Source organism: Electrophorus electricus, chromosome 8, assembly GCF_041902795.1.
Source record: "Electrophorus electricus isolate QZ-2024a chromosome 8, ASM4190279v1, whole genome shotgun sequence".
Classification (NCBI taxonomy): Eukaryota; Metazoa; Chordata; class Actinopteri; order Gymnotiformes; family Gymnotidae; genus Electrophorus; species Electrophorus electricus.
In genome coordinates, this window is record NC_137504.1 from 34710801 (window position 1) to 34733613 (window position 22813).

At 50.5% G+C, this 22813-nt stretch overlaps 1 protein-coding gene across 1 annotated transcript; it reads right to left on the bottom strand.

The window, feature by feature from the left end:
- Positions 1-932: 932 nt before the first annotated feature.
- chmp1b (charged multivesicular body protein 1B) lies at positions 933-22678 on the bottom strand. The gene is made up of 8 exons (XM_035526733.2): positions 22520-22678; positions 22026-22123; positions 20582-20728; positions 20400-20468; positions 20175-20282; positions 2981-3024; positions 2770-2842; positions 933-2325 (listed from the first exon to the last, which is right to left on the bottom strand). The coding sequence occupies exons 1-8, from the start codon at positions 22533-22535 to the stop codon at positions 2281-2283; spliced, it is 600 nt and encodes a 199-aa protein (XP_035382626.1). The 5' UTR covers positions 22536-22678; the 3' UTR covers positions 933-2280.
- Positions 22679-22813: the final 135 nt, after the last annotated feature.

A 22813-nucleotide genomic window follows, 5' to 3' on the forward strand; every position in this document is an offset into this window, starting at 1 on the left:
TTACGCAAGCTCTCATAATTCTAAGTCACTTTGGATAAAAGCAACAGATAAATTCCATAGATGTACAGTGTGGACAAGCAGCACCAAGAATAGTGGGTCTACTCTGAGTTAGCAGATAACTGCTGGACACTGAGCAGGGATGCACTTGTGTACTAAGATCCTTGTTCATGAAGAAGAAATGTATACATAAGGTCAAATTTAATTGCCCTTAAAAACCATGTGATGATTCTAAAAACAGATTTGAATTCAGAGTAAAAGACACTATAAAATTTGCAGCTTCAGAAGAAAAAAGATTTAACTTTTGTGGCAGGTGTCTCTTCAGAATACAAAAAATCAGTCTTGCTATACTCCAGTGTGTTAATGGCCATTACATCAGTACGTTTTCCGTAACCGCGAACATTTGTTGACTCCGCCCTCTTCTCTCCACAGGTGTTCCTCACAGGTGTTGGCGCCCCCTGCTGACCTGTACAGGGGTTGCAGTTGCTCCAGCAGCCACTGTGTTGGCACCACGATCTCACGTCAGTCTACCTCTCTGCATGTAACAGGCACTGACTGCCAGCAGCGACATGCTAATGGAGCAGGTGTCTGATTTATCACACTATTATCTGTCATCCATTATCTGTTAACTGGACATTTTTTGGAATTCCAGCCTTTTCTGTTTGGTAAATGTACAAGATTTGTGAAGTGTGACTGAACGGTCCTGTGTGAAAAGGCTTTTCTGTTTTGTTTTTTTTACAGGCTTTCATCACAATAAACCCAAAGGACGAATCATAATGCTGATTCTGAACGCAACAGTCCAATCACAACTCTTCACTCTACTCATTTTAACCCCAGAAGACCAATCATAGTCTTCTGCTGAACTCATTCTGAATCCACTGGACCAATCAGAAGTTAAGAGATAAAACTAAATACTGAAAATAACAATCAGTAGGTAAGAAAAGTCATAAAATATTTATTTTCATTCTTTATCAGTAGACAGTACCTCCCCCAAACAAGTATGAAAGCAAAACAGAAATATAATAATATCTGGTATGGATAATGTAATATAACAGAGAAAAATAAATAATTGAGATTTGGCATTAAGCTTCCATATGTGACTTTTGCACCTCTGCTACTTTCCAAGAAAAGGGAGTTAATACAACCCAACAAAACATCTGACTCGAGTAACACATGGAAAACAGACAGGTAGACTGGTAGACCGGGACATTCTACATGGAGGTTCCGGAGTGTGTCTGAACGTTCTAGTTCAGACACACTCCAGAACCTCCATGTAGAATGTTCTGACATGTTCTGAAACCTCCACGTAGAACAGACACGCTCCAGAACCTCCGGTAAAACATTCACACTCTGGAACCGCAGCATAGAACGTTCAGACACGCTCCAGAACCGCCGAGTACAACCTTTTTTATGCAACACACTTTAGATTGAAGCAAACGTCCAGCACTCAGTTCAACACGTCTGGGTACGTTTGGGTAATTCAACAGCTCACAACTCTGAGTTATTAAACTAACAGTTTAATTGGAATCATACATCACAGGAAAGAGCCCAAGCAAAAACACTAGCAAACAGAACCTAAGAAATACTAAGAAAAATATATTAATGAAGAAACAACCCATTTAGCTACTAATTTGCATTGTTCAAATAATTTTAATCTGTTTTGTGGCTACTAGCTCTTCTCCCATTAATCTGATCAACATGGAGTTCTAAATCAAGACTTTACATAGAGTATTACAAAATGACAGTATGAGAAAGGAAACCATATACATTATCATCATGTTTGTCTGCCAAGACTTCTGGGTAGAAGTGCATCTAATGCCTCGGTGTCTGTCCACAGAAAGAGATTTGGACGGGCTAGATGTGTGTGAGAGAGGAGTGAACTCTGAACTCTGGCCGATGGGAGGTCAGGCCACGTTAACGCCGAAGCCAACATTTGCAAAAAATCTGAGATGGGAGTCGATCTCACAGCGAGGATCAGGAAAGATCTAGAACACCAGCAACCCTCACAACGGGGAGAAGGGGTAGCACTGGGAAACTGAAAGGAATCCTGCTGGTGAGATTGTCCAGATACAGATGAACTAAACGACACCAACGGAAGAGAGTCCTTTCTCCTCTGCACTTTATTGCAAAGAAATCTTTGTGTGGACAGAGGACCCAAGAGTCATTAAAACACAAAGACACAGAAATGGCAGATGAATATACTTAAGCCTTCAGACTGTGACTACATACAGGCACTGCCTCACTCAACTCTTTTTACACATCCACACACACGCAGGGATTCAATCACATCTGGTCTCGGAGTTTAGCCAGTCTCTGAGAAAGCTCATCCTACACAGAAAGAAAGAGAGAGAGAGAGAGAGAGAGAGAGAGTGTCATTGAAGTGGAATGGGTGAGTGTCAGGGTTGTGTACAAAATATATTGTGAATACTGATATATTGATGTGATAGTTACTTACAGTCACAACTGTATTTATATTTACAAACATTTATATTCTTTACCCAGTGTTCAAGTTTAAGTTCAGTATTTAAAACACCCAGCAAGAGGCACCTCAAAAAGAAAAAAAAAAAGACTGAAAGGCTTTATGGAAGTCGCTCATCTAGAAAAACCCACAGAAAAGCTTCAGCTGTTGGCCTCCAACATTTCGAGCTCATGTTTGGGTAGACATGCTCAGGGAAAAGTTAACGCCGTTAAATTTAACTGACTTCCAATAATATTCAGAATTAAATCCTGGTAGTGGGAGATAAGAAGATATTGTGTGTGTGTGTGTGTTACCTGCTCTGTGGAAGCCACGCTGCTGGCTACAGTTCCTGTCTGCCCCTGGGGAAGCTCCATGTTGAGATCCAACCTACACACATACACACTTCTTTATTAACTTGCTATTCTGATAATCAAATTTTAGAAAAACGCTACATGTGCTTCTTATCTAGAGACTGTATTAAAGCCCTGAAGTGTCAGTGAGGTGGAGGGCATGGGAACATCTTACCCAGCCTCATCTGCCATCTCCTGCATCAGAGTGTCCACCTGGTTCTGCAATACAGAGTATCAGTACACCAACAGCACACTAAACACTGCGAGTGTTGACGTATATATGTGTAAAGTGTGTGTGTGTGTGTGTCACCTGTGGGGTAGTCAGTGTTGTCGTGTGTGTGTGTGTCACCTGTGGGGTAGTCAGTGTTGTCGTGTGTGTGTGTGTGTCACCTGTGGGGTAGTCAGTGTTGTCGTGTGTGTGTGTGTGTGTGTGTGTCACCTGTGGGGTAGTCAGTGTTGTCATGTGTGTGTGTGTGTGTGTGTGTGTCACCTGTGGGGTAGTCAGTGTTGTCGTGTGTGTGTGTGTGTCACCTGTGGGATAGTCAGTGTTGTCGTGTGTGTGTGTGTGTGTGTGTCACCTGTGGGATAGTCAGTGTTGTCGTGTGTGTGTGTGTGTGTGTGTGTGTTTGTCACCTGTGGGATAGTCAGTGTTGTCGTGTGTGTGTGTGTGTGTGTGTGTTTGTCACCTGTGGGATAGTCAGTGTTGTCGTGTGTGTGTGTGTGTTTGTCACCTGTGGGATAGTCAGTGTTGTCGTGTGTGTGTGTGTGTTTGTCACCTGTGGGATAGTCAGTGTTGTCGTGTGTGTGTGTGTGTTTGTCACCTGTGGGGTAGTCAGTGTTGTCGTGTGTGTGTGTGTGTCACCTGTGGGGTAGTCAGTGTTGTCGTGTGTGTGTGTGTGTCACCTGTGGGGTAGTCAGTGTTGTCGTGTGTGTGTGTGTGTCACCTGTGGGATAGTCAGTGTTGTCGTGTGTGTGTGTGTGTCACCTGTGGGATAGTCAGTGTTGTCGTGTGTGTGTGTGTGTCACCTGTGGGATAGTCAGTGTTGTCGTGTGTGTGTGTGTGTCACCTGTGGGGTAGTCAGTGTTGTCGTGTGTGTGTGTGTGTCACCTGTGGGGTAGTCAGTGTTGTCGTGTGTGTGTGTGTGTCACCTGTGGGGTAGTCAGTGTTGTCGTGTGTGTGTGTGTGTCACCTGTGGGGTAGTCAGTGTTGTCGTGTGTGTGTGTGTCACCTGTGGGGTAGTCAGTGTTGTCGTGTGTGTGTGTGTCACCTGTGGGGTAGTCAGTGTTGTCGTGTGTGTGTGTGTCACCTGTGGGGTAGTCAGTGTTGTCGTGTGTGTGTGTGTCACCTGTGGGGTAGTCAGTGTTGTCGTGTGTGTGTCACCTGTGGGGTAGTCAGTGTTGTCGTGTGTGTGTGTGTGTCACCTGTGGGGTAGTCAGTGTTGTCGTGTGTGTGTGTGTGTGTGTCACCTGTGGGGTAGTCAGTGTTGTCGTGTGTGTGTGTGTGTGTCACCTGTGGGGTAGTCAGTGTTGTCGTGTGTGTGTGTGTGTGTGTCACCTGTGGGGTAGTCAGTGTTGTCGTGTGTGTGTGTGTGTGTGTCACCTGTGGGGTAGTCAGTGTTGTCGTGTGTGTGTGTGTGTGTCACCTGTGGGGTAGTCAGTGTTGTCGTGTGTGTGTGTGTGTCACCTGTGGGGTAGTCAGTGTTGTCGTGTGTGTGTGTGTCACCTGTGGGGTAGTCAGTGTTGTCGTGTGTGTGTGTGTCACCTGTGGGGTAGTCAGTGTTGTCGTGTGTGTGTGTGTGTCACCTGTGGGGTAGTCAGTGTTGTCGTGTGTGTGTGTGTGTCACCTGTGGGGTAGTCAGTGTTGTCGTGTGTGTGTGTGTGTCACCTGTGGGGTACTCAGTGTTGTCGTGTGTGTGTGTGTGTCACCTGTGGGGTAGTCAGTGTTGTCGTGTGTGTGTGTGTCACCTGTGGGGTAGTCAGTGTTGTCGTGTGTGTGTGTGTGTGTGTGTGTGTGTGTCACCTGTGGGGTAGTCAGTGTTGTCGTGTGTGTGTGTGTCACCTGTGGGGTAGTCAGTGTTGTCGTGTGTGTGTGTGTGTGTGTGTGTCACCTGTGGGGTAGTCAGTGTTGTCGTGTGTGTGTGTGTGTGTGTGTGTGTGTGTGTGTCACCTGTGGGGTAGTCAGTGTTGTCGTGTGTGTGTGTGTGTGTGTGTGTCACCTGTGGGGTAGTCAGTGTTGTCGTGTGTGTGTGTGTGTGTGTCACCTGTGGGGTAGTCAGTGTTGTCGTGTGTGTGTGTGTGTGTGTGTGTGTCACCTGTGGGGTAGTCAGTGTTGTCGTGTGTGTGTGTGTGTGTGTGTGTGTCACCTGTGGGATAGTCAGTGTTGTCGTGTGTGTGTGTGTCGTGTGTCACCTGTGGGGTAAATGTCAGTGTTGTCTGTGTGGTGTGTGTGTGTGTGTCACCTGAGGGATAGTCAGTGTGTCTCCCTGTGATAGTCAGTGTTGTTCGTGTGTGTGTGTGTGTCACCTGGTGGGATAGTCATGTGTGTCGTGTGTGTGTGTGTGTGTGTGTGATGAGTGTCGTGTGTGTTATGTGTGTCACCTGTGGGTAGTCAGTGTGTGTGTGTGTGTGTGTGTGTGTGTGTGTGTGCATCCTGTGGGGTAGTCAGTGTTGTCGTGTGTGTGTGTCACCTGTGGGGTAGTCAGTGTTGTCGTGTGTGTGTGTGTGTGTGTGTGTGTGTCACCTGTGGGGTAGTCAGTGTTGTCGTGTGTGTGTGTCACCTGTGGGGTAGTCAGTGTTGTCGTGTGTGTGTGTGTGTGTGTGTGTGTGTCACCTGTGGGGTAGTCAGTGTTGTCGTGTGTGTGTGTCACCTGTGGGGTAGTCAGTGTTGTCGTGTGTGTGTGTGTGTGTGTGTGTGTGTGTGTGTGTCACCTGTGGGGTAGTCAGTGTTGTCGTGTGTGTGTGTGTCACCTGTGGGGTAGTCAGTGTTGTCGTGTGTGTGTGTGTGTGTGTCACCTGTGGGGTAGTCAGTGTTGTCGTGTGTGTGTGTGTGTGTGTGTGTGTGTGTCACCTGTGGGGTAGTCAGTGTTGTCGTGTGTGTGTGTCACCTGTGGGGTAGTCAGTGTTGTCGTGTGTGTGTGTGTGTGTGTGTGTGTGTCACCTGTGGGGTAGTCAGTGTTGTCGTGTGTGTGTGTCACCTGTGGGGTAGTCAGTGTTGTCGTGTGTGTGTGTGTGTGTGTGTGTGTGTGTGTGTGTGTCACCTGTGGGGTAGTCAGTGTTGTTGTGTGTGTGTGTCACCTGTGGGGTAGTCAGTGTTGTCGTGTGTGTGTGTGTGTGTGTGTGTGTGTGTGTCACCTGTGGGGTAGTCAGTGTTGTTGTGTGTGTGTGTGTGTGTGTCACCTGTGGGGTAGTCAGTGTTGTCGTGTGTGTGTGTGTGTGTGTGTGTGTGTGTGTGTGTGTCACCTGTGGGGTAGTCAGTGTTGTCGTGTGTGTGTGTGTGTGTGTGTGTGTGTGTGTCACCTGTGGGGTAGTCAGTGTTGTCGTGTGTGTGTGTGTGTGTCACCTGTGGGATAGTCAGTGTTGTCGTGTGTGTGTGTGTGTGTGTGTGTGTCACCTGTGGGATAGTCAGTGTTGTCGTGTGTGTGTGTGTGTGTGTGTCACCTGTGGGATAGTCAGTGTTGTCGTGTGTGTGTCACCTGTGGGATAGTCAGTGTTGTCGTGTGTGTGTGTGTGTGTTTGTCACCTGTGGGATAGTCAGTGTTGTCGTGTGTGTGTGTGTGTGTGTGTGTGTGTGTCACCTGTGGGGTAGTCAGTGTTGTCGTGTGTGTGTGTGTGTGTGTCACCTGTGGGGTAGTCAGTGTTGTCGTGTGTGTGTGTGTGTGTGTGTGTCACCTGTGGGGTAGTCAGTGTTGTCGTGTGTGTGTGTGTGTGTGTGTGTCACCTGTGGGGTAGTCAGTGTTGTCGTGTGTGTGTGTGTGTGTCACCTGTGGGATAGTCAGTGTTGTCGTGTGTGTGTGTGTGTGTGTGTGTGTGTGTGTGTGTGTGTCACCTGTGGGATAGTCAGTGTTGTCGTGTGTGTGTGTGTGTCACCTGTGGGATAGTCAGTGTTGTCGTGTGTGTGTGTGTGTGTTTGTCACCTGTGGGATAGTCAGTGTTGTCGTGTGTGTGTGTGTGTGTCACCTGTGGGATAGTCAGTGTTGTCGTGTGTGTGTGTGTGTCACCTGTGGGATAGTCAGTGTTGTCGTGTGTGTGTGTGTGTGTGTGTCACCTGTGGGATAGTCAGTGTTGTCGTGTGTGTGTGTGTGTGTGTGTGTCACCTGTGGGATAGTCAGTGTTGTCGTGTGTGTGTGTGTGTGTGTGTCACCTGTGGGATAGTCAGTGTTGTCGTGTGTGTGTGTGTGTCACCTGTGGGATAGTCAGTGTTGTCGTGTGTGTGTGTGTGTTACCTGTGGGGTAGTCAGTGTTGTCGTGTGTGTGTGTGTGTGTGTGTGTGTCACCTGTGGGGTAGTCAGTGTTGTCGTGTGTGTGTGTGTGTGTGTGTGTGTGTGTCACCTGTGGGGTAGTCAGTGTTGTCGTGTGTGTGTGTGTGTGTCACCTGTGGGGTAGTCAGTGTTGTCGTGTGTGTGTGTCACCTGTGGGGTAGTCAGTGTTGTCGTGTGTGTGTGTGTCACCTGTGGGATAGTCAGTGTTGTCGTGTGTGTGTGTGTGTGTCACCTGTGGGATAGTCAGTGTTGTCGTGTGTGTGTGTGTGTGTGTGTCACCTGTGGGATAGTCAGTGTTGTCGTGTGTGTGTGTGTGTCACCTGTGGGATAGTCAGTGTTGTCGTGTGTGTGTGTGTGTTACCTGTGGGGTAGTCAGTGTTGTCGTGTGTGTGTGTGTGTGTGTGTGTGTCACCTGTGGGGTAGTCAGTGTTGTCGTGTGTGTGTGTGTGTGTGTGTGTGTGTCACCTGTGGGGTAGTCAGTGTTGTCGTGTGTGTGTGTGTGTGTCACCTGTGGGGTAGTCAGTGTTGTCGTGTGTGTGTGTCACCTGTGGGGTAGTCAGTGTTGTCGTGTGTGTGTGTGTGTGTGTGTGTGTGTGTCACCTGTGGGATAGTCAGTGTTGTCGTGTGTGTGTGTGTGTGTGTGTGTCACCTGTGGGATAGTCAGTGTTGTCGTGTGTGTGTGTCACCTGTGGGATAGTCAGTGTTGTCGTGTGTGTGTGTGTGTGTCACCTGTGGGATAGTCAGTGTTGTCGTGTGTGTGTGTGTGTCACCTGTGGGATAGTCAGTGTTGTCGTGTGTGTGTGTGTGTGTCACCTGTGGGATAGTCAGTGTTGTCGTGTGTGTGTGTGTGTGTGTCACCTGTGGGATAGTCAGTGTTGTCGTGTGTGTGTGTGTGTGTCACCTGTGGGATAGTCAGTGTTGTCGTGTGTGTGTGTGTGTGTGTCACCTGTGGGATAGTCAGTGTTGTCGTGTGTGTGTGTGTGTGTCACCTGTGGGATAGTCAGTGTTGTCGTGTGTGTGTGTCACCTGTGGGATAGTCAGTGTTGTCGTGTGTGTGTGTCACCTGTGGGATAGTCAGTGTTGTCGTGTGTGTGTGTGTCACCTGTGGGATAGTCAGTGTTGTCGTGTGTGTGTGTGTCACCTGTGGGATAGTCAGTGTTGTCGTGTGTGTGTGTGTCACCTGTGGGATAGTCAGTGTTGTCGTGTGTGTGTGTGTCACCTGTGGGATAGTCAGTGTTGTCGTGTGTGTGTGTGTCACCTGTGGGATAGTCAGTGTTGTCGTGTGTGTGTGTGTCACCTGTGGGATAGTCAGTGTTGTCGTGTGTGTGTGTGTGTGTGTCACCTGTGGGATAGTCAGTGTTGTCGTGTGTGTGTGTGTGTGTCACCTGTGGGATAGTCATTGTTGTCGTGTGTGTGTGTGTGTGTGTGTCACCTGTGGGATAGTCAGTGTTGTCGTGTGTGTGTGTGTGTGTGTGTCACCTGTGGGATAGTCAGTGTTGTCGTGTGTGTGTGTGTGTGTGTGTGTCACCTGTGGGATAGTCAGTGTTGTCCTGTGTGTGTGTGTGTGTGTGTCACCTGTGGGATAGTCAGTGTTGTCGTGTGTGTGTGTGTGTCACCTGTGGGATAGTCAGTGTTGTCGTGTGTGTGTGTGTGTCACCTGTGGGATAGTCAGTGTTGTCGTGTGTGTGTGTGTGTCACCTGTGGGATAGTCAGTGTTGTCGTGTGTGTGTGTGTGTGTCACCTGTGGGATAGTCAGTGTTGTCGTGTGTGTGTGTGTGTGTGTGTGTGTCACCTGTGGGATAGTCAGTGTTGTCGTGTGTGTGTGTGTGTCACCTGTGGGATAGTCAGTGTTGTCGTGTGTGTGTGTGTGTGTGTGTGTGTGTGTGTGTGTCACCTGTGGGATAGTCAGTGTTGTCGTGTGTGTGTGTCACCTGTGGGATAGTCAGTGTTGTCGTGTGTGTGTGTGTGTGTGTCACCTGTGGGATAGTCAGTGTTGTCGTGTGTGTGTGTGTGTGTCACCTGTGGGATAGTCAGTGTTGTCGTGTGTGTGTGTGTGTGTCACCTGTGGGATAGTCAGTGTTGTCGTGTGTGTGTGTGTGTGTCACCTGTGGGATAGTCAGTGTTGTCGTGTGTGTGTGTGTGTGTGTCACCTGTGGGATAGTCAGTGTTGTCGTGTGTGTGTGTGTGTGTGTCACCTGTGGGATAGTCAGTGTTGTCGTGTGTGTGTGTGTGTGTCACCTGTGGGATAGTCAGTGTTGTCGTGTGTGTGTGTGTGTGTCACCTGTGGGATAGTCAGTGTTGTCGTGTGTGTGTGTGTGTGTCACCTGTGGGATAGTCAGTGTTGTCGTGTGTGTGTGTGTGTGTCACCTGTGGGATAGTCAGTGTTGTCGTGTGTGTGTGTGTGTGTGTGTGTGTCACCTGTGGGATAGTCAGTGTTGTCGTGTGTGTGTGTGTGTCACCTGTGGGATAGTCAGTGTTGTCGTGTGTGTGTGTGTGTGTGTGTGTGTGTGTGTGTGTCACCTGTGGGATAGTCAGTGTTGTCGTGTGTGTGTGTCACCTGTGGGATAGTCAGTGTTGTCGTGTGTGTGTGTGTGTGTGTCACCTGTGGGATAGTCAGTGTTGTCGTGTGTGTGTGTGTGTGTCACCTGTGGGATAGTCAGTGTTGTCGTGTGTGTGTGTGTGTGTCACCTGTGGGATAGTCAGTGTTGTCGTGTGTGTGTGTGTGTGTCACCTGTGGGATAGTCAGTGTTGTCGTGTGTGTGTGTGTGTGTGTCACCTGTGGGATAGTCAGTGTTGTCGTGTGTGTGTGTGTGTGTCACCTGTGGGATAGTCAGTGTTGTCGTGTGTGTGTGTGTGTGTCACCTGTGGGATAGTCAGTGTTGTCGTGTGTGTGTGTGTGTGTCACATGTGGGATAGTCAGTGTTGTCGTGTGTGTGTGTGTGTGTCACCTGTGGGATAGTCAGTGTTGTCGTGTGTGTGTGTGTGTGTCACCTGTGGGATAGTCAGTGTTGTCGTGTGTGTGTGTGTGTGTCACCTGTGGGATAGTCAGTGTTGTCGTGTGTGTGTGTGTGTGTCACCTGTGGGGCAGTCAGTGTTCTAGTGTGTGTGTGTGTGTGTCACCTGTGGGGCAGTCAGTGTTGTAGTGTGTGTGTGTGTGTGTGTGTCACCTGTGGGGCAGTCAGTGTTGTAGTGTGTGTGTGTGTGTGTGTGTGTCACCTGTGGGGTAGTCAGTGTTGTCGTGTGTGTGTGTGTGTGTGTGTGTGTGTGTCACCTGTGGGGTAGTCAGTGTTGTCGTGTGTGTGTGTGTGTGTGTGTCACCTGTGGGATAGTCAGTGTTGTCGTGTGTGTGTGTGTGTGTGTCACCTGTGGGATAGTCAGTGTTGTCGTGTGTGTGTGTGTGTGTGTCACCTGTGGGATAGTCAGTGTTGTCGTGTGTGTGTGTGTGTCACCTGTGGGATAGTCAGTGTTGTCGTGTGTGTGTGTGTCACCTGTGGGATAGTCAGTGTTGTCGTGTGTGTGTGTCACCTGTGGGATAGTCAGTGTTGTCGTGTGTGTGTGTCACCTGTGGGATAGTCAGTGTTGTCGTGTGTGTGTGTCACCTGTGGGATAGTCAGTGTTGTCGTGTGTGTGTGTCACCTGTGGGATAGTCAGTGTTGTCGTGTGTGTGTGTCACCTGTGGGATAGTCAGTGTTGTCGTGTGTGTGTGTCACCTGTGGGATAGTCAGTGTTGTCGTGTGTGTGTGTCACCTGTGGGATAGTCAGTGTTGTCGTGTGTGTGTGTCACCTGTGGGATAGTCAGTGTTGTCGTGTGTGTGTGTCACCTGTGGGATAGTCAGTGTTGTCGTGTGTGTGTGTCACCTGTGGGATAGTCAGTGTTGTCGTGTGTGTGTGTCACCTGTGGGATAGTCAGTGTTGTCGTGTGTGTGTGTCACCTGTGGGATAGTCAGTGTTGTCGTGTGTGTGTGTGTGTCACCTGTGGGATAGTCAGTGTTGTCGTGTGTGTGTGTGTGTCACCTGTGGGATAGTCAGTGTTGTCGTGTGTGTGTGTGTGTCACCTGTGGGATAGTCAGTGTTGTCGTGTGTGTGTGTGTGTCACCTGTGGGATAGTCAGTGTTGTCGTGTGTGTGTGTGTGTGTCACCTGTGGGATAGTCAGTGTTGTCGTGTGTGTGTGTGTGTGTCACCTGTGGGATAGTCAGTGTTGTCGTGTGTGTGTGTGTGTGTGTCACCTGTGGGATAGTCAGTGTTGTCGTGTGTGTGTGTGTGTGTCACCTGTGGGATAGTCAGTGTTGTCGTGTGTGTGTGTGTGTGTCACCTGTGGGATAGTCAGTGTTGTCGTGTGTGTGTGTCACCTGTGGGATAGTCAGTGTTGTCGTGTGTGTGTGTGTGTCACCTGTGGGATAGTCAGTGTTGTCGTGTGTGTGTGTGTGTCACCTGTGGGATAGTCAGTGTTGTCGTGTGTGTGTGTCACCTGTGGGATAGTCAGTGTTGTCGTGTGTGTGTGTCACCTGTGGGATAGTCAGTGTTGTCGTGTGTGTGTGTCACCTGTGGGATAGTCAGTGTTGTCGTGTGTGTGTGTCACCTGTGGGATAGTCAGTGTTGTCGTGTGTGTGTGTCACCTGTGGGATAGTCAGTGTTGTCGTGTGTGTGTGTCACCTGTGGGATAGTCAGTGTTGTCGTGTGTGTGTGTCACCTGTGGGATAGTCAGTGTTGTCGTGTGTGTGTGTCACCTGTGGGATAGTCAGTGTTGTCGTGTGTGTGTGTGTCACCTGTGGGATAGTCAGTGTTGTCGTGTGTGTGTGTCACCTGTGGGATAGTCAGTGTTGTCGTGTGTGTGTGTCACCTGTGGGATAGTCAGTGTTGTCGTGTGTGTGTGTGTGTGTGTCACCTGTGGGATAGTCAGTGTTGTCGTGTGTGTGTGTGTGTGTGTGTGTGTCACCTGTGGGGTAGTCAGTGTTGTCGTGTGTGTGTGTGTGTGTGTGTGTGTGTGTGTCACCTGTGGGGTAGTCAGTGTTGTAGTGTGTGTGTGTGTCACCTGTGGGGCAGTCAGTGTTGTAGTGTGTGTGTGTGTGTGTCACCTGTGGGGTAGTCAGTGTTGTAGTGTGTGTGTGTGTGTGTGTGTGTGTGTCACCTGTGGGGTAGTCAGTGTTGTAGTGTGTGTGTGTGTGTGTGTGTCACCTGTGGGATAGTCAGTGTTGTCGTGTGTGTGTGTGTGTCACCTGTGGGATAGTCAGTGTTGTCGTGTGTGTGTGTCACCTGTGGGATAGTCAGTGTTGTCGTGTGTGTGTGTCACCTGTGGGATAGTCAGTGTTGTCGTGTGTGTGTGTCACCTGTGGGATAGTCAGTGTTGTCGTGTGTGTGTGTCACCTGTGGGATAGTCAGTGTTGTCGTGTGTGTGTTTCACCTGTGGGATAGTCAGTGTTGTCGTGTGTGTGTGTCACCTGTGGGATAGTCAGTGTTGTCGTGTGTGTGTGTCACCTGTGGGATAGTCAGTGTTGTCGTGTGTGTGTGTCACCTGTGGGATAGTCAGTGTTGTCGTGTGTGTGTGTCACCTGTGGGATAGTCAGTGTTGTCGTGTGTGTGTGTCACCTGTGGGATAGTCAGTGTTGTCGTGTGTGTGTGTGTGTCACCTGTGGGATAGTCAGTGTTGTCGTGTGTGTGTGTGTGTCACCTGTGGGATAGTCAGTGTTGTCGTGTGTGTGTGTGTGTGTGTGTGTGTGTGTGTGTGTGTGTCACCTGTGGGATAGTCAGTGTTGTCGTGTGTGTGTGTCACCTGTGGGATAGTCAGTGTTGTCGTGTGTGTGTGTGTGTGTCACCTGTGGGATAGTCAGTGTTGTCGTGTGTGTGTGTGTGTGTCACCTGTGGGATAGTCAGTGTTGTCGTGTGTGTGTGTGTGTGTCACCTGTGGGATAGTCAGTGTTGTCGTGTGTGTGTGTGTGTGTCACCTGTGGGATAGTCAGTGTTGTCGTGTGTGTGTGTGTGTGTCACCTGTGGGATAGTCAGTGTTGTCGTGTGTGTGTGTGTGTGTGTGTCACCTGTGGGATAGTCAGTGTTGTCGTGTGTGTGTGTGTGTGTGTCACCTGTGGGATAGTCAGTGTTGTCGTGTGTGTGTGTGTGTGTGTCACCTGTGGGATAGTCAGTGTTGTCGTGTGTGTGTGTGTGTGTGTCACCTGTGGGATAGTCAGTGTTGTGTGTGTGTGTGTGTGTGTCACCTGTGGGGCAGTCAGTGTTGTAGTGTGTGTGTGTGTGTGTCACCTGTGGGGCAGTCAGTGTTGTAGTGTGTGTGTGTGTGTGTGTGTGTGTCACCTGTGGGGCAGTCAGTGTTGTAGTGTGTGTGTGTGTGTGTGTGTGTCACCTGTGGGGTAGTCAGTGTTGTCGTGTGTGTGTGTGTGTGTGTCACCTGTGGGATAGTCAGTGTTGTCGTGTGTGTGTGTGTGTCACCTGTGGGATAGTCAGTGTTGTCGTGTGTGTGTGTCACCTGTGGGATAGTCAGTGTTGTCGTGTGTGTGTGTCACCTGTGGGATAGTCAGTGTTGTCGTGTGTGTGTGTCACCTGTGGGATAGTCAGTGTTGTCGTGTGTGTGTGTCACCTGTGGGATAGTCAGTGTTGTCGTGTGTGTGTGTCACCTGTGGGATAGTCAGTGTTGTCGTGTGTGTGTGTCACCTGTGGGATAGTCAGTGTTGTCGTGTGTGTGTGTCACCTGTGGGATAGTCAGTGTTGTCGTGTGTGTGTGTCACCTGTGGGATAGTCAGTGTTGTCGTGTGTGTGTGTCACCTGTGGGATAGTCAGTGTTGTCGTGTGTGTGTGTGTGTCACCTGTGGGATAGTCAGTGTTGTCGTGTGTGTGTGTGTGTCACCTGTGGGATAGTCAGTGTTGTCGTGTGTGTGTGTGTGTCACCTGTGGGATAGTCAGTGTTGTCGTGTGTGTGTGTGTGTCACCTGTGGGATAGTCAGTGTTGTCGTGTGTGTGTGTGTGTGTCACCTGTGGGATAGTCAGTGTTGTCGTGTGTGTGTGTGTGTGTGTCACCTGTGGGATAGTCAGTGTTGTCGTGTGTGTGTGTGTGTGTCACCTGTGGGATAGTCAGTGTTGTCGTGTGTGTGTGTGTGTGTCACCTGTGGGATAGTCAGTGTTGTCGTGTGTGTGTGTCACCTGTGGGATAGTCAGTGTTGTCGTGTGTGTGTGTGTGTCACCTGTGGGATAGTCAGTGTTGTCGTGTGTGTGTGTCACCTGTGGGATAGTCAGTGTTGTCGTGTGTGTGTGTCACCTGTGGGATAGTCAGTGTTGTCGTGTGTGTGTGTCACCTGTGGGATAGTCAGTGTTGTCGTGTGTGTGTGTCACCTGTGGGATAGTCAGTGTTGTCGTGTGTGTGTGTCACCTTTGGGATAGTCAGTGTTGTCGTGTGTGTGTGTCACCTGTGGGATAGTCAGTGTTGTCGTGTGTGTGTGTCACCTGTGGGATAGTCAGTGTTGTCGTGTGTGTGTGTCACCTGTGGGATAGTCAGTGTTGTCGTGTGTGTGTGTGTGTCACCTGTGGGATAGTCAGTGTTGTCGTGTGTGTGTGTGTGTCACCTGTGGGATAGTCAGTGTTGTCGTGTGTGTGTGTGTGTCACCTGTGGGATAGTCAGTGTTGTCGTGTGTGTGTGTGTGTGACCTGTGGGATAGTCAGTGTTGTCGTGTGTGTGTGTGTGTGTCACCTGTGGGATAGTCAGTGTTGTCGTGTGTGTGTGTGTGTGTGTCACCTGTGGGATAGTCAGTGTTGTCGTGTGTGTGTGTGTGTGTGTCACCTGTGGGATAGTCAGTGTTGTCGTGTGTGTGTGTGTGTCACCTGTGGGATAGTCAGTGTTGTCGTGTGTGTGTGTGTGTGTGTGTGTGTGTGTGTGTGTCACCTGTGGGATAGTCAGTGTTGTCGTGTGTGTGTGTGTGTGTCACCTGTGGGATAGTCAGTGTTGTCGTGTGTGTGTGTGTGTGTCACCTGTGGGATAGTCAGTGTTGTCGTGTGTGTGTGTGTGTGTCACCTGTGGGGCAGTCAGTGTTGTAGTGTGTGTGTGTGTGTGTGTGTCACCTGTGGGGCAGTCAGTGTTGTAGTGTGTGTGTGTGTGTGTGTGTGTGTCACCTGTGGGGCAGTCAGTGTTGTAGTGTGTGTGTGTGTGTGTGTGTGTCACCTGTGGGGTAGTCAGTGTTGTCGTGTGTGTGTGTGTGTGTGTGTGTGTGTGTGTCACCTGTGGGATAGTCAGTGTTGTCGTGTGTGTGTGTGTGTCACCTGTGGGATAGTCAGTGTTGTCGTGTGTGTGTGTGTGTCACCTGTGGGATAGTCAGTGTTGTCGTGTGTGTGTGTCACCTGTGGGATAGTCAGTGTTGTCGTGTGTGTGTGTGTGTCACCTGTGGGATAGTCAGTGTTGTCGTGTGTGTGTGTGTGTCACCTGTGGGATAGTCAGTGTTGTAGTGTGTGTGTGTGTGTGTGTGTGTCACCTGTGGGGCAGTCAGTGTTGTAGTGTGTGTGTGTGTGTGTGTGTGTGTGTCACCTGTGGGGCAGTCAGTGTTGTAGTGTGTGTGTGTGTGTGTGTGTGTCACCTGTGGGGTAGTCAGTGTTGTCGTGTGTGTGTGTGTGTGTGTGTGTGTGTGTCACCTGTGGGGTAGTCAGTGTTGTCGTGTGTGTGTGTGTGTGTGTGTGTGTGTGTCACCTGTGGGGTAGTCAGTGTTGTCGTGTGTGTGTGTGTGTGTGTGTGTGTGTCACCTGTGGGATAGTCAGTGTTGTCGTGTGTGTGTGTGTGTCACCTGTGGGATAGTCAGTGTTGTCGTGTGTGTGTGTGTGTCACCTGTGGGATAGTCAGTGTTGTCGTGTGTGTGTGTGTGTCACCTGTGGGATAGTCAGTGTTGTCGTGTGTGTGTGTCACCTGTGGGATAGTCAGTGTTGTCGTGTGTGTGTGTGTGTCACCTGTGGGATAGTCAGTGTTGTCGTGTGTGTGTGTGTGTCACCTGTGGGATAGTCAGTGTTGTCGTGTGTGTGTGTGTGTCACCTGTGGGATAGTCAGTGTTGTCGTGTGTGTGTGTGTGTCACCTGTGGGATAGTCAGTGTTGTCGTGTGTGTGTGTGTGTCACCTGTGGGATAGTCAGTGTTGTCGTGTGTGTGTGTGTGTCACCTGTGGGATAGTCAGTGTTGTCGTGTGTGTGTGTGTGTCACCTGTGGGATAGTCAGTGTTGTCGTGTGTGTGTGTGTGTCACCTGTGGGATAGTCAGTGTTGTCGTGTGTGTGTGTGTGTCACCTGTGGGATAGTCAGTGTTGTCGTGTGTGTGTGTGTGTCACCTGTGGGATAGTCAGTGTTGTCGTGTGTGTGTGTGTGTCACCTGTGGGATAGTCAGTGTTGTCGTGTGTGTGTGTGTGTGTCACCTGTGGGATAGTCAGTGTTGTCGTGTGTGTGTGTGTGTGTCACCTGTGGGATAGTCAGTGTTGTCGTGTGTGTGTGTGTGTGTCACCTGTGGGATAGTCAGTGTTGTCGTGTGTGTGTGTGTGTGTCACCTGTGGGATAGTCAGTGTTGTCGTGTGTGTGTGTGTGTGTCACCTGTGGGATAGTCAGTGTTGTCGTGTGTGTGTGTGTGTCACCTGTGGGATAGTCAGTGTTGTCGTGTGTGTGTGTGTGTCACCTGTGGGATAGTCAGTGTTGTCGTGTGTGTGTGTGTGTCACCTGTGGGATAGTCAGTGTTGTCGTGTGTGTGTGTGTGTCACCTGTGGGATAGTCAGTGTTGTCGTGTGTGTGTGTGTGTGTCACCTGTGGGATAGTCAGTGTTGTCGTGTGTGTGTGTGTGTCACCTGTGGGATAGTCAGTGTTGTCGTGTGTGTGTGTGTGTCACCTGTGGGATAGTCAGTGTTGTCGTGTGTGTGTGTGTGTCACCTGTGGGATAGTCAGTGTTGTCGTGTGTGTGTGTGTGTGTCACCTGTGGGATAGTCAGTGTTGTCGTGTGTGTGTGTGTGTGTCACCTGTGGGATAGTCAGTGTTGTCGTGTGTGTGTGTGTGTCACCTGTGGGATAGTCAGTGTTGTCGTGTGTGTGTGTCACCTGTGGGATAGTCAGTGTTGTCGTGTGTGTGTGTCACCTGTGGGATAGTCAGTGTTGTCGTGTGTGTGTGTGTCACCTGTGGGATAGTCAGTGTTGTCGTGTGTGTGTGTGTCACCTGTGGGATAGTCAGTGTTGTCGTGTGTGTGTGTGTCACCTGTGGGATAGTCAGTGTTGTCGTGTGTGTGTGTGTCACCTGTGGGATAGTCAGTGTTGTCGTGTGTGTGTGTGTGTGTGTCACCTGTGGGATAGTCAGTGTTGTCGTGTGTGTGTGTGTGTGTGTGTCACCTGTGGGATAGTCAGTGTTGTCGTGTGTGTGTGTGTGTGTGTGTCACCTGTGGGATAGTCAGTGTTGTCGTGTGTGTGTGTGTCACCTGTGGGATAGTCAGTGTTGTCGTGTGTGTGTGTGTGTGTGTCACCTGTGGGATAGTCAGTGTTGTCGTGTGTGTGTGTGTGTGTGTGTGTGTGTCACCTGTGGGATAGTCAGTGTTGTCGTGTGTGTGTGTGTGTGTGTGTCACCTGTGGGATAGTCAGTGTTGTCGTGTGTGTGTGTGTGTGTGTGTCACCTGTGGGATAGTCAGTGTTGTCGTGTGTGTGTGTGTGTCACCTGTGGGATAGTCAGTGTTGTCGTGTGTGTGTGTGTGTCACCTGTGGGATAGTCAGTGTTGTCGTGTGTGTGTGTGTGTCACCTGTGGGATAGTCAGTGTTGTCGTGTGTGTGTGTGTGTGTCACCTGTGGGATAGTCAGTGTTGTCGTGTGTGTGTGTGTGTGTCACCTGTGGGATAGTCAGTGTTGTCGTGTGTGTGTGTGTGTGTCACCTGTGGGATAGTCAGTGTTGTCGTGTGTGTGTGTCACCTGTGGGATAGTCAGTGTTGTCGTGTGTGTGTGTCACCTGTGGGATAGTCAGTGTTGTCGTGTGTGTGTGTCACCTGTGGGATAGTCAGTGTTGTCGTGTGTGTGTGTCACCTGTGGGATAGTCAGTGTTGTCGTGTGTGTGTGTCACCTGTGGGATAGTCAGTGTTGTCGTGTGTGTGTGTCACCTGTGGGATAGTCAGTGTTGTCGTGTGTGTGTGTCACCTGTGGGATAGTCAGTGTTGTCGTGTGTGTGTGTCACCTGTGGGATAGTCAGTGTTGTCGTGTGTGTGTGTCACCTGTGGGATAGTCAGTGTTGTCGTGTGTGTGTGTCACCTGTGGGATAGTCAGTGTTGTCGTGTGTGTGTGTCACCTGTGGGATAGTCAGTGTTGTCGTGTGTGTGTGTCACCTGTGGGATAGTCAGTGTTGTCGTGTGTGTGTGTCACCTGTGGGATAGTCAGTGTTGTCGTGTGTGTGTGTCACCTGTGGGATAGTCAGTGTTGTCGTGTGTGTGTGTCACCTGTGGGATAGTCAGTGTTGTCGTGTGTGTGTGTCACCTGTGGGATAGTCAGTGTTGTCGTGTGTGTGTGTCACCTGTGGGATAGTCAGTGTTGTCGTGTGTGTGTGTCACCTGTGGGATAGTCAGTGTTGTCGTGTGTGTGTGTCACCTGTGGGATAGTCAGTGTTGTCGTGTGTGTGTGTCACCTGTGGGATAGTCAGTGTTGTCGTGTGTGTGTGTCACCTGTGGGATAGTCAGTGTTGTCGTGTGTGTGTGTCACCTGTGGGATAGTCAGTGTTGTCGTGTGTGTGTGTCACCTGTGGGATAGTCAGTGTTGTCGTGTGTGTGTGTCACCTGTGGGATAGTCAGTGTTGTCGTGTGTGTGTGTCACCTGTGGGATAGTCAGTGTTGTCGTGTGTGTGTGTCACCTGTGGGATAGTCAGTGTTGTCGTGTGTGTGTGTCACCTGTGGGATAGTCAGTGTTGTCGTGTGTGTGTGTCACCTGTGGGATAGTCAGTGTTGTCGTGTGTGTGTGTCACCTGTGGGATAGTCAGTGTTGTCGTGTGTGTGTGTCACCTGTGGGATAGTCAGTGTTGTCGTGTGTGTGTGTCACCTGTGGGATAGTCAGTGTTGTCGTGTGTGTGTGTCACCTGTGGGATAGTCAGTGTTGTCGTGTGTGTGTGTCACCTGTGGGATAGTCAGTGTTGTCGTGTGTGTGTGTGTGTCACCTGTGGGATAGTCAGTGTTGTCGTGTGTGTGTGTGTGTGTGTCACCTGTGGGATAGTCAGTGTTGTCGTGTGTGTGTGTGTGTGTGTCACCTGTGGGATAGTCAGTGTTGTCGTGTGTGTGTGTGTGTGTGTCACCTGTGGGATAGTCAGTGTTGTCGTGTGTGTGTGTGTGTGTGTGTGTGTCACCTGTGGGGTAGTCAGTGTTGTCGTGTGTGTGTGTGTGTGTGTGTGTGTGTGTGTGTGTCACCTGTGGGGTAGTCAGTGTTGTAGTGTGTGTGTGTGTCACCTGTGGGGCAGTCAGTGTTGTAGTGTGTGTGTGTGTGTGTGTGTGTCACCTGTGGGGTAGTCAGTGTTGTAGTGTGTGTGTGTGTGTGTGTGTGTGTCACCTGTGGGGTAGTCAGTGTTGTAGTGTGTGTGTGTGTGTGTGTGTGTGTGTCACCTGTGGGGTAGTCAGTGTTGTAGTGTGTGTGTGTGTGTGTGTGTCACCTGTGGGGTAGTCAGTGTTGTAGTGTGTGTGTGTGTGTCACCTGTGGGGTAGTCAGTGTTGTAGTGTGTGTGTGTGTGTGTGTGTGTGTGTGTCACCTGTGGGGTAGTCAGTGTTGTAGTGTGTGTGTGTGTGTGTGTGTGTGTGTGTGTGTGTGTGTGTGTGTGTGTTACCTGTGGGGTAGTCAGTGTTGTAGTGTGTGTGTGTGTGTGTGTGTGTGTGTGTGTGTGTTACCTGTGGGGTAGTCAGTGTTGTAGTGTGTGTGTGTGTGTGTGTTACCTGTGGGGTAGTCAGTGTTGTAGTGCTGCTCATGGTATCTTCCATCTGTTGTGTCTGAACATCAAGTGTTTCAAACTGTCTCTCAAACTTGTCCATCAGAGCAGAGATCTGATTAATGAGAACAAAATGCAATTCGATCGAGATCGGGAACTGACCAATGAGACCACAGCGCAGTTACACAGAGATTGGGAATGCACACGCCCACATGCTCGTGCATGCCCTCACCTTCTCAAGGTTCATGCTCTTCAGAGTGACATCCATCCCCTTCACCACTCCTGCCATGGACTTTGTGACCTGCAAGACCAAGGTCAGAGGTCAACATAGGATCCATTTAAAAAAGGAGTTTTCAAACATTCTTCAACATTATCAAATGCACTCCTGTGCCTGTATGAAATATGTGTGTGTACCTTGTTCATAGTCACTGCTGTCTGAACTCTGGCTGCCACGGCGTCCACCCTGGCACTCATCCTGAGGAAGTTCACTGATTGGTTCTTCTGTCGGATGGCGTTTTCTGCATGGATACGGGCCACCTCCATGTTACCCTTCTGAATGGCCTGGATACACAGCACATGCAGACCCAGCAGGTCACACAGGGACAGGGAGGTGTCCAAAACGGTCAGTAAAGCGTCCAACAGCCGGAACACCCACACACACAGTCTCAACAGCCGGAACACCCACACACACAGTCTCAACAGCCGGAACACCCACACACACAGTCTCAACAGCCGGAACACCCACACACACAGTCTCAACAGCCGGAACACCCACACACACACACCCACACACACACACACACACAGTCTCAACAGCCGGAACACCCACACACACACACACACACAGTCTCAACAGCCGGAACACCCACACACCCCCACACACAGTCTCAACAGCCGGAACACACCCCCACACACAGTCTCAACAGCCGGAACACACCCCCACACACAGTCTCAACAGCCGGAACACACCCCCACACACAGTCTCAACAGCCGGAACACACCCCCACACACAGTCTCAACAGCCGGAACACACCCCCACACACAGTCTCAACAGCCGGAACACACCCCCACACACAGTCTCAACAGCCGGAACACACCCCCACACACAGTCTCAACAGCCGGAACACACCCCCACACACAGTCTCAACAGCCGGAACACACCCCCACACACAGTCTCAACAGCCGGAACACACCCCCACACACAGTCTCAACAGCCGGAACACACCCCCACACACAGTCTCAACAGCCGGAACACACACCCACACACAGTCTCAACAGCCGGAACACACACCCACACACAGTCTCAACAGCCGGAACACACACCCACACACAGTCTCAACAGCCGGAACACACACACACACACACACACACACACACAGTCTTAACAGCCGGAACACACACACACAGTCTTAACAGCCGGAACACACACACACAGTCTTAACAGCCGGAACACACACACACAGTCTTAACAGCCGGAACACACACACACACACACACAGTCTTAACAGCCGGAACACACACACACACACACACACAGTCTTAACAGCCGGAACACACACACACACACACACAGTCTTAACAGCCGGAACACACACACACACACAGTCTTAACAGCCGGAACACACACACACACACACACACACACACACACACACACAGCCCAGAGCAGCTCACATTTTAAAGCTTCAGGACCAATTAATCTGCAGTGTAACAGGAAGAGCTGATATCTGCCTCCCACAGGCCTGTCCTGACCAACAAAACAAAACATTCTGAGGATGACGTAACGGCCTCGTGAGCTCCCGTGTTCACGGGACCGTACGACTCCGGAGGGTAACCGCGGTTTCCATGGTGAGCTCACCTTTTTCACTTTGGCCTTCTCCGCTTTCTCTTCCTTGTCGCATTTCTTGGAGCTGCGCTGCAGCTCTTTGGCCGCAAACTTCAGATTAAACAGGTGCTCTGCGCGCGACCGTTAAGGCTTTGACAGGAGGCGTTCTGAGCGCGCGCGCGCGTCGATCAGTGTATTCATACGTGCGAACCCGCCACCCGCTCGTGACCACCCGCTCCGGCCCATGACGTCACTGTCGCGTAGCTGCGCCAGCGCCGGTTTCTCCGGTTCTCCCTCATCAGCGGAACCACAGCAGAACGTCTGTAACGCGAATTAAACACGTCCGGGCGTCTGCGGCTGGTATCGCGTGGGGGGGTTGGACGTGGTCTTACCCCGAGCGGTAAACCCGCGCGCCTGTTTAAGTCACATAACGAAGGCCGCTAACGCGCCGCTAACGTCAGGAGCACCGGGCACGGTGCACGCGCACCGTACAACCGTAGGCCAGGCTGCGTGCCGCTAAAGGATACGCTCCATGTTGGGCATGGCGGCGGTGCAGGTGTCCGCGTGTCCAGGTGATCGCTCGCTCGGCTGCTGCTGCTGCTGTCCGCTCGGCTCACAAACACCAGCGCGCTCACTTCCGTCTTCCCGAACACTGGAAATGACGACGCGGTCACGTGACACGCACAGGAACAAACTGCGCATGTGCGGACGGCGCTGTCTCCTTCAGCCAGCGGCGTTCAGCCTCCGGCGCAGGCATGGCAACCACATCTCAGATGCCACGTTTGCAAAAACACGAGAAAACTTTCTAGAGGCAGAAGACA

Excerpts from the sequence above, each read along its gene's own strand:
- chmp1b (XM_035526733.2), bottom strand. Across the intron at positions 3,025-20,174 it reads CAACACTGACTACCCCACAG|AACCAGGTGGACACTCTGAT; the intron begins GTAACACACACA and ends TCTGTATTGCAG. Across the intron at positions 2,326-2,769 it reads GCGTGGCTTCCACAGAGCAG|GATGAGCTTTCTCAGAGACT; the intron begins GTAACACACACA and ends CTTTCTGTGTAG.